The sequence below is a fragment of the Haemaphysalis longicornis genome, unplaced genomic scaffold, assembly GCF_048455015.1.
Source record: "Haemaphysalis longicornis isolate Haplotype H1 unplaced genomic scaffold, Haemaphysalis longicornis Haplotype H1 scaffold_6, whole genome shotgun sequence".
Taxonomy (NCBI): Eukaryota; Metazoa; Arthropoda; class Arachnida; order Ixodida; family Ixodidae; genus Haemaphysalis; species Haemaphysalis longicornis.
The window spans coordinates 5,629,415-5,640,370 of record NW_027526407.1 but is presented as its reverse complement, the minus strand read 5'-3'; the positions used below and the strand labels follow the sequence as shown (position 1 = coordinate 5,640,370).

The 10,956-nt window shown below is 43.5% G+C and overlaps 1 protein-coding gene across 1 annotated transcript in view; it reads right to left on the bottom strand.

Moving 5' to 3' along the window:
• Positions 1 to 462: 462 nt before the first annotated feature.
• LOC144141760 (arylsulfatase B-like) overlaps positions 463 to 10,956 on the bottom strand; it is a 28,302-nt gene continuing 17,808 nt past the window's right edge. The window contains exons 5-8 of the mRNA XM_077673262.1: positions 10,657 to 10,782; positions 10,243 to 10,366; positions 1,814 to 2,107; positions 463 to 473 (exon numbers count right to left, since the gene is read on the bottom strand). Of these exons, the coding sequence (XP_077529388.1) occupies positions 463 to 473; positions 1,814 to 2,107; positions 10,243 to 10,366; positions 10,657 to 10,782 (555 nt within the window). The remainder of the gene's footprint in view (positions 474 to 1,813; positions 2,108 to 10,242; positions 10,367 to 10,656; positions 10,783 to 10,956) is intronic.

Below are 10,956 nucleotides of genomic sequence, written 5' to 3'. Positions count from 1 at the left end.
CGAAGAGCCCTACGGTGACTGTATTTTTACATTTGTTATTCTTGCCTGTAGCTTTACCAAAAAAATGCGCCAACTGAAGCGTTTTAAGTTGTAACCCTATCAGAACCGTCCCGTGATAATCCGAGTATGGCATTAAAAGAGCCATGTAGCTAGGTTCATGAATGTAGCTAGGTTCATTTTATTTCTTAGTCAACAGGGGTGCCTCAACGAGACCGTCCCCGTGCCGAAGAAAAGAAAACGTCTATTTCTGTGAAACTACAGTGGCTAGAATGTTAAACATTGGTGAAAGGGGGTCTGGAAATTTATACAAGAGGAGTGCGAAACCATTGGAACCTACATAGGAGATTTCTTGTGAAAATTTTGAAAATTCGCGCAGCTCATTCTAGACACGTCACCACGACGTGCTTCTCGAACCTCTTCGTCTTATGTTGAATTTATTGGAGTTTTTATTACTTCTTCACTCTAATTTGTTTCTGCAAAGATGAAAAAACGGGTTGCGCAAACTCTTTACTGGGGAAATAATTGAACAATGCTATATACAATCTCTATAAATTTTGGAGAGTCCCATTTCAAAATTCTTTTTTTTTCACAATTTCGGAATCTCGATATGCAAATTGTCGTTTCCTCGTTATGATATACCTGTGCAATCGCATTTTTAGATCGCCGGAGCAGTAGACTCCGGGTCACAAGAACTAATTTTGGTATAGTCAAGTTTCCAGGAGGTATATTCGCGCGTGTACTTTTTTAGAAGAACAGGAATATTTCGGAGCGTCGGTACTTGAAAAGGTATCTATGGTGTAGCCCCTCTGCTCCCACGCCGTAAGTGATTGATCGTAGGGTTTAACACGCCGACGCAACGCAGGTGGCGAGGCGCGCTGTAGTGGAGGGCTCCTGAATATTTTCGATCAGCTCGGGATCTTTAAGTGCGCCGAAATCTCTTGTACAGGAGCGTTTTTGCTTTTCGCCACCATCAGAAAAGCGGCCTCCATGGCCAGGAATCAAACCCGCGTTCTTGTGCTCAACAGCACAAAGCCTTAGCCACTTAGCCATCCCGGCGGGTCCCACACCGTAAGTAGTACCGCTAGTTTCTCTGCGGCACCCTTATCTTGCCCCACATCACCGGTGCGTCGGCGCGCGTGTGACTAACAGCTGTGGGCACCCATTCGGTGTGCGTTGACGGGGCGCACATAGCCGCTGTGGAGCCACGTCTCCATTTATACTTGTGTCCTTCCTACGTATCGCTGCAGAAAAAGTACATAGATTAGAAAAAAGAAAAAAAAAAGAAAAAGCGCATTCTTGACGTTTTGTTGGGAGTTTTGTATTTTATTTTTGAGTTTTCTTTTTGAATACTGGGAGTTTTGTATTTTCTACGCGCCAAGAACATCGCGTGAGCAGCTTTGTGTCTTTTCTTTACCTTAGATGGGAGGTATTACCTAGGCCATTTGTCAACCAGTCCGTATTGGAAATTAAAAATATCTTATGTACAACTGGCGTAACACATCTTCTGCAGTATAAACAGCATTAAAACACGACGCCAGTATGTACAAATTGCGTGACAAAAACTCTGAAGTTCGAAAATGTTCGTGGCCTTTTGTCTTCAGACGCAGCATCTAGTAAGAAAAACGCAGTAGAAGCCCTCAATCGACCACAACATTCACGTTGTCAGAAAAAAAGTTTTACCGGAAAATAATTTGCATTCTTCACAGATTAGCCAGTGTATTTGTCATAACATGTGAATAATAATTGTTGAGATTGGCCAGTATTTTGCTGTGACTAAGTAAACTATTCACCGTTCCAAAAGTGCAATGCTTACCAGCGGCATGGTAAAGCGTAGGAAGCCAGTCAATTACGTGCATCATCTGTTGAGACACCCTCCTCCTTTTTGCTAGCATTGGCGACCAGAGAAACGTGGAAACCCGAGTGGATCCTTCCCAGAGGCCGCCTTTGGCACCACGAAGTGGCCAGTTGAAACCGCGGTTTGAGTGAGGTCCGAAGGGTTGGCCGCCATTGTCACCACAGAAAACTATAATCGAGTTTTTGAGAATTTTTTCCTTGTGAAGAGCTTCCACAACAGCTCCCACAGACTCATCGAGCGCATCGACCATGCCTGCGGTGTGGAACAGGAGTAAACAAACGTACATCGGTTGAACACTTTTTTGAGTACTCAAATGCACACTACAAAAGGACAATCTCCAAGCCCCTTGCAATCTACTTAAAATATACTTGGGGCCGTCTACAAGAAAAGCGGGCTGTCGATGTAATACCACCCTGTTCCATTTTGCTTTACAAATAGTCGCCACAGCTTGACGTACCCGCGACATTTGTTGACTCGAAGTATACAGGAAGGCCTAGTCACAGACTGCATGCTTATATTATTACGAAAGGCCACAGACTGCATGCCTATAATAAAGCATTTACCCAGGCGAAAACACGAGGGTAGGCAAGTCGGAATACAATTCATCTTTGAAAAACATTTTTTTAATCTCTCTAAGAACACAACACAAGGGTGAGCCATAACATTTGCCCTATTTACTATTGCTTTTTTGATGAAGAGCCGATTCCATTGAAGTCAAAGATATTTATATCTGCGTTTATTCAACGTTGTTGTATACGGTAAGCTTGTAAATAGTGAGTCAACAACTGCTTTGAAGAGTTACAAGTTATTTATACCATTATATACGAATTACCCGTACTTCTTTTGCATGCATTCACCATTTGAAGTTTGAAGACAGTAGGTTTAGGGTTGACAAACATATCGAGGGTTCTGTTGCTCAGGAATAAAGCGAGATGACGTTAATTTAATGTTTTTGCTGAAGATAGTATTAAGGAAAGGTTCAGTGCAAGAATTCATGTCCCAATCACTAGGAGTGTGGCTATCTTCTTAGTTGATTTTCCTTCTTCTTTTATGCTCATACGGTTGTACTTCTCTGCCTCTTTTGTACTCCGCCTCATCCTTATCATTTCTCGCAGTCACCAAAGCAGTTTATATTGCCGCAAACCATGCATTGTATGTGCTTATCTATGATGTTGCGTTTACCGCCTGGCTTCCCGGGTTGGCTTATCTGTCACCCTAGTGAACCCTATGTTAAATTCTTCTTTCTGATGCCACACGGTTTATTTCATTTGATATAGAGCATGTTATCGCCCTAACCCCTCCAGCCTAGAATAGTCTTCTTTTATCTACAGTGTTCTTGATGCAAGTAGACGGTTATAGAAAAACCCGTGCCGAAAAATAAATGCCAGGAGAGCAAACGTCGTGGCAATTGATTCGCCGACACTCGCTTCCGGATGTCACTTTGTTGGCGGCTGCTTCGCAGCCTGTGTATTTCTTGAGTTTTTAGGGGAGCACAAGTTCGCTCCAGTAAACTTGTTTTTCTTTCAAGCCAGCTGCGTCACCTCTGGCTTCGTAACAATATTCCGCCATACCAGGAGTTGTAGGTTGTGTCGTTGCCAGGGACTTGCTCCTGTTCTCAATTTCAATAAAATACTACCCGTATTTTTTATTCGTGCATTAGTTGGTTGCCTTAAAAGAGTGTCGAGGAATAAAGGTTTATAGACCGGGTCAATTCTTTTCCTCATTAACACACGTAATTCTTCTGGTATTTCGAATATCTTACGCTCTGCTTTCAGCCACCGACACGGAGAATATTGCATTAAAATTATGATAAAAATTATTATTTCCCATTTGAATTCCGCCGCCAAATCTAGTGATATGAAATAAAGTCTTTGCGCACATGCGCCTCCCTATGCATAGGCAATTGCAAAGCTGAGTGATTACCCAAGGCTCTGCTCCTTTGCTTGTACTTTGTGTTTGCTTCTGTTTCTACGTTTCGTTCCTTTTTTTGACATAAATTACTCCGACAGGCACAGTGGTTCATTTCCCGCGCAGCTTCCCAAAGGCTAAGCGCTTCTCTACCCACGTGCAGTCAGATCTACCTTTCACGCGGCAAGAATGCAGTTAGTTCTTTTCCACAGCTCACAGCTTGACAAGTTTGCGCAGTGGTGATGCACCGGGCTCTTGCTCCGGAGACAGATTTTAAACTCCCACATAAACTAAACCGAGCTTTTAACAACGGAACTATTGTTGGTGGTGCCTTTTTCTTAATCTATCCAGAGACGTGCGACACGCAGGGGTAGGAGAAAGTTCCCAGACGCGGCGGTTGCCTATACGGGGCGGTCTGGGAACCGCCTGCGAGGCGGCGTCGACACCCATCTATAGAGGACGCAGTGGTCACGCACAGGCTGTCCCGTAGCAGAGGGAGACTCCCGTCACTTTCGGTTAGCTTGTCATTCATTGAGCGAACCGCAGAATTTGCGCTGCAGCGGCTCTGCCGTTGTGTGGAGCGCGCCTGTTGAATTTCTAGCCGGTACAGAGAACCACAGCTATGCTGTTTTAGCTACTTTCACACTAGGTCTAAGTAGGCTTAAACGTTTGCCTGTTTTATTAGGGCGCCGGCCACTTTGGTACTAATCGTGTGGTGCCATGTTAAATCTTTACAGACATTGCTGAATTCCATTGTTCGCTCACTCGTAGGAAGAAAAACAGTGTGACGTGGGGCATACACATAAACTAAAAAAAATGCCTTCCAGGCGCCAAAGTTTTACACGTTCGAGAAAGTGCACGCTTTCAAAACGAGGACAGAGAAGGAGGAGAATGTATCTGTGGGAATAAAATACTAAATTGCGCCATTATAAGATAACAAAAACCACTAATCAAATAAACAATACGTAATAATTTTATCGTGACGCGAGGAACGGGGCTACATTCACCGCTATAGAGCGTAATAAGAAAAGCCTCGGGAAACGTGGATCCCATTCGCTCTCGAGAACGACGTTTGATCCTGGCTTTTTAAAGGAGCCCTAAAACGGGTTTTCAAGCTATATATCGCCGTGGTTTCGCTCTTTCTCGTGCCTTATAACGCCACGAATGCTACAGGCTGATAAACTCCGATAAGGCAAAGAGAGTTAGGCTTGTCAGCATCTCATCTCCGCTCTCGGAGATGCACGCGGCTATTGGCTCGGGTCGTCGTTACGTCATGCGTGATTTAACAGCCGGCGCCCATGCTCCGTGCACTACTAGCCGCGCGGCACTGCTTCTCGTGCCGGCAGTGCTGGCGACAGCACGTCCGTTGAAGCATACTGGAAGCAAGCGTTTGGAAACCAGTCAGGGAGCCCAAAACGGAATAAGCGTGCGCACGACAATATTTGGTGTTTTCAACCAACAACTAGCGATCCGTTTGCGTTTATTGCATGCGGCTCAGGAGCGGCGATTACGTCCCTACGAGGCCGCGTAGCGTAGTATTTCCGTCGTCGCTTTATGGATCCGCGCCTGCGACGATCCCAAGCGCAATTTTTCACCGCACCATCATCCGCTTTCCGAATTTTTAAACTGATTTTCAGCAATATTCCGGCTCGCGAACAACGTTTACGTGTTCTGATGTGTGCTATTATGTGCGCGCTAATTGGCGGCAGTTACAGGCCGATACTTTCAGCGGTCACGCGTGTAGCGTTTTCGCCTTCAGCAGACGGTTTGCGCTTTCAAGTGTTATTCATATCTTGGAAACTATGCGTTATATAAACAAACTCAGCTAAGCCAGTGTGACATATTACGATGCCAAGCACTTGTCTTCACAAGGATAAGCCTTGCCGTAGTGTCGATCGTATAGACGTACAATGAAACACCGCAACCACCGGCAGCTTACTCCAGAGCAGGAAACGCTGTTTGGATTCAGCATTTCATTAATTCCGCCGTCAGCATCTCCGTAGTTTAGAGCGCCAGCAGCGTCATAGATGCTACGTAACATGCTGAAAGCTCGGTCAAAGCTCCAGTGTATGGCAACTGGAATTCACATGTAAATAAGGAAAGAAAAGAACAGCTAATATGGCAACAGCGCGCTTGAAATCGCCAATTTATTAGGGTTCTCCATTGCGAAAACCTGGCTGGCTTTGACCACCAAATTTTGTCCAGCATGGCAATTTCATCTTGAAGTGTTACCGCGTGGTGCATTCCCGCAGCAGCAACCCCGCTACCCTCCAGTCTTCACGTCCCTAACCACTTGAATACCTGATTGTTTGAAAAGGCACCGCCACGCTTTCTCGGTTGTCTCTCAGTTTCACAAATAGCTGGCCCAGTGCTTCAGTTAAGCCATATTGCGAGAAAGGTACGAAGCGAGGACGCTGGTATATCTGTGCGGAAGTTTTCTGCGCGGTGCTAGCGGCGAAAGCTGAAAAATGCGTCGGACCTAACTGCAGATGTCGTTCGGCTGGCTAATGAGTTAAATCCGAAACATGAGTAGGGGCGCGCAAAGCTGAAGGCTTTAACGGGTCAATAAAAAGAACATCGCTGACCTAGGTGTCGGGAGAAGTATGATGAAAGAGAACAGCGTCAAAAAATTGTAAGGGAGAATAGACTCGTCCCATTCAACGACAGCTTCGGAAACTGCTGTATCGAGAGTAGTGGGCGTCCACCATAATCAATATTTAACTTACCGTTTCGTTCATTTAGCAAGCTGCGCTTCGGGTACTGTTCCTTGCATCACTTGGCACACGTGAGCTACGCCGCTGATTTTTGCTAAATATCGGACAGAAACTCTATATATGAAGGTGGGAGTAAAATGGCTGCCGGAAGGGATTTTCGGCAGTTTCACATGTTCTTGCTGGTGGTCGTTAATGCTGCGTTTTCATTGTCTCGGTTTGCCTACCTTGTATACGTTCGTGCCCCAAACAAGAAAACACATAAGGTTGTTAGCCAGCGCAACTGATCATTTTTCTATCGTGTGCTTCGTTATTCACGCTCCTTTTATTTTTACGATCGTGTTTCAAACATGTAGACTTACTGCACTTTGCTCTCTTATTATTCCGATCACTTGGAACTGTATTGTGTAGAATGGAAAGCAGTGGATCACTGCAGGGAGCAAACATTCCACACAGTTTGGATATGGAGCAGCAAATGCCTAGCCAAACCCTAATCTTTAAATCTGTTCCAATGTATTTATTTATTTATTTATGCAGGTACCTACATAGCCCTCACGGGCATTATTGTAGGGGGGAAAACAAGAAAGGAATACAGTACAGTCAATATAACAAAAATGGTTGCGGGTAAAAGGCTGTATGGTTGACACAACAAAGTGTTGACTTACACTGTCATAAATAAGGCATCACATTGCAAATACAAAGCAAAAACGCAAAAAAAGAAAAGTGCTATCGGTTACACAGGGCAATAAAATAAAATAAAAAGCAATTAGTACGGAACGCATCAGAAATGTACAGTAGGGATTAGTTCAACAAAAAATTGTGCAAATTTCTAACAAAAGATGAGGTAGGCGCAGAGACAATTTCCTCTGGCAAGCCGTTACAGTCGTGCGTGGTTCTTGGAAAAAAGGCGTATTTGAATGCGTTGATCCTGGACGCGTATTCACGCAGTTTTAAAGAATGGTCAGTACGGGGTAACACATAGGTAGGTGGTCTTATATACTGAACCTTGTCGATGCCTGTTCTGTTCATGAATATGCTGTAAAATAGGGACAGTCGTGGGTATTTTCGCCGGTCAGTTAACAGAGGCCATTGTAATCCTCAGCGAATGTCAGCTGATCTTACGGTGAAGTTATAATTGCTTCCCACAAAGCGTGCTGCTCGTGCCTGTACACCCTCTAGGGCTTCTATACTTGATTTTGTTGAGGGGTCCCAGACACTGCAAGCATATTCCAATATGGGACGCACATTGGATATGTATAGTGTTTCTTTCAACTTAGTTGGTGCCTGTCTAAAATTGTGCCTCAAAAATTTTAGCACGCGACTAGCCTTTAATGTTAAGTAATTAATATGAGCGTTCCAAGACACGTTTGAAGAAAAAGTGATCCCTAGATATTTATATTCTGATGCAACCGGTAAGGTAGCCCCGGCCATGACGTAATTTGAAATCCAAGGCTGTTTTTTGTTTGTAAACCTCACCAATTTGCACTTCGACACATTTAATGTCATTCTCTATGAATCACAGCAAGAAACTATAGAGTTCAAGTCATTCTGCAATTGAACGGTGTCCGCTTCAGAGGTTATGTTATTGTAAATGCAGCAATCGTCAGCGTACAATCGAACACGGCTAGAGAGATTGTCAGAGATATCATTTATAAAAATAAGAAAAAGCAGGGGCCCCCAAACTGACCCTTGCGGCACTCCTGACAATAAACCGACGCTTGATGAGCACACACCGTCAAGAATCATGCACTGCTGTCTTTCAGAAAGGTACGCTTCGATCCACATGAGAAGGGCATCAGGTATACCTAGACGACGAAGCTTTTGCAACAACAACACATGTGACACGGAATCAAATGCCTTCTGGAAATCCAGAAATATACAGTCAACCTGAAGGCCTGAGGTAATAGAAGCTGCAATGTCGTGCGTAAACTCGACCAATCGTGTATCGCACAAAAAACCCGCCCTGAAACCGTGTTGCAATGGGGAAAAGAAGTTGTTACTTTGCAGATGATTCATTAAGTTTGTGTAAATGATATGTTCGAATGTCTTGCAGCACAAGCTTGTCAGAGAAATAGGCCTGTAGTTACACTTTTTTGTTTTATCTCCGCTTTTATATACTGGAGTTACGTTGGCATTTTTTACAATCATCTGGTAATCGTATAATATAGTCGCAGGAATAACCATTTTTAGATACACCTTATCCTAATAGATATGCAACCCCCTTTTAGCTGACATGTGACACATCTGTTTAACTCCTGTTTGTTGAAGCTGGGGTGGTTTCAAGTGGAACTAGTGACCTATGAGGCGCAATCTTGCTTTATTTTATTTTATACATGGCCTATACTTTTTAAATGCTGGCGTTCCCGGCGAAGTTCAAATCGTTTCAATCATTATTTTTCTCCCGAGGGGGCAGCATTGGTAGAGCTTGAAGAGAATTTATTTGATAGTACCAATTGCTTTACCAAAATAAGATAGACACTCTGTAATTGCTGGTGAGAGGCGAGTCCATATTAAGTTATGTTGCTATTTTATATAAAATGAGTGCTGACAGTTTTTTATCATATTCTTCATCATCACCAGCCTGTCTAAGTTATTTGCAGGGTACATGCCTCTCGCATTATTCTACACTTATCCTAATCCTGTGCTAACTGCGACAAATTTTTCTCCACACAGTTATAATATCATCCGCCAATCCTACTTTGTGCCCCTTCCTGCCATGTTCGATTTACCTAGGAATCCACTCTGGTATCCTTTATGACAAACGGTTACTTGGCCTTCGCACAACATGCCCTGCTCACGCTCATTTCTTTCTAATTTCTACTAATATGTCATTCACAAGTCTGTGCTTCCTGAGCACTGGGCTTTTTTTTGTCCCCTAACGCTACACCTATCATATTCCATTTGATTGCTCTTCGAAAAGTCCAAAAATGTAAGTTGAGACCTTTCAATGAGCCTCGAAGTTTCCGCCCCGTATGGGAGTTCAGGTAAGATGCCAATCTCATACACTTTCCCGCTCATGGACAACGATCTCAGAATGCTTGCCGAATGCATTCCATCCCATTTTTATTCTTCTAAACATCTCTGCTTCATTTCTGGGATCCGATGTCACAACTTGGCTAAGTAAACATAATCGCTTACCCACTTCAACTGCCTCGCGATCGATCTCAAACCGCCGTGCTCTCCAGAGTCATTTGAGCATTACTTTATTTTGTTGCATAATACTTTCAGGCCCACGATTCTACTCTGCTTGTCTAGTGTGCTAATGATGCTTTGGAATTCACCACACCAGTTAACTTGCCAGGCAACGTCATCACCAAATCTAAGGTTACTGTTGTATTTTCCATTCACCCTTACACCCACCTACTACCAATCCAATTTTATGAAGAGGTATTCAAGATAGACGTATTCAGAACCGTTTTATCAGGTTGCTTTAGATACTAATAAATATTATGCTTCACCAGAAATATTTCCACGTGCGCGTACCCCGTTTTTTCAGGTACATGCCCCAAATCATCTTGGCCACGCGTATGTCAATGGTGTATATAATCGTATCGAAAACCCCTTTTGAGCCGTCTTCGTTTGCATCTTTCGACTCGTAATTTGGGTATTTGTTAGAATTGTTGCGAATTTTAGGTCATTTTCGGGGTTATTTATCTTAGAAGTATCCAAAAAAGAACGCGTAAAAGCGAGGGGTTGGTGCATTCCCTGTGCTTCATTCGCCCAGACAATGAAGTCAGCGCAACCGGTGCAGTGGCTTTATGATTTTACCTGCATATATCGTACGGTTCTCTTCTCCAATATACGGAAACTTTCCAATGTTCTCCGCTGGAGCGTCAAGAGGAATGTCGGAGCCTGCGTGAGGTGCTTGGTGACCCAAATAAAGGAAGAAAGGCTAAAAAAAAGAAGCAACAGCAAACTTTGTAAAATAACGAAAACAAACCGAAATTTTTGACACGCCGCAAAATACTGAAAGAAGCCGAAATACTAACTGTAATATACAGACAGTTAACAAGGCTACCATATACAGTTTCCCCGACGTGAAAGTTTTGATCAATTTTGTATTTATCACGAAAAAACGCAGGCCTTTGCTGCATGAAACCCTCAAACGTTCTCGGTAATCTTATTAGCCCTTTACCAACGTGAATCATGCCATTTCACCTCAAGATTTAAAGCAGAGCTTACCTTTTCTTTGTTGCGAGTTTCGATCAGGTTAATTGCTCGATTAGTGAGCAATGTTGTAGAATAATGCCCGGTCTCATTTCTTATAGGTTCTGTGCCATCCCAGAAGTCCAGCCCCGTTTTATTGTACTGGGAACACCAAAAGCACAATAAATATATGAACTATACCAGAAATGCTAAATGTATTTAATGTAACCGAATTGATGGGCATCGTAACGCCTTTGTAACCAAAACTGACATCGTCAGTTTTGCCTACATTGTTTTAAATTACCACGCTACTTCTGTTGTACTGTGTATACTCGC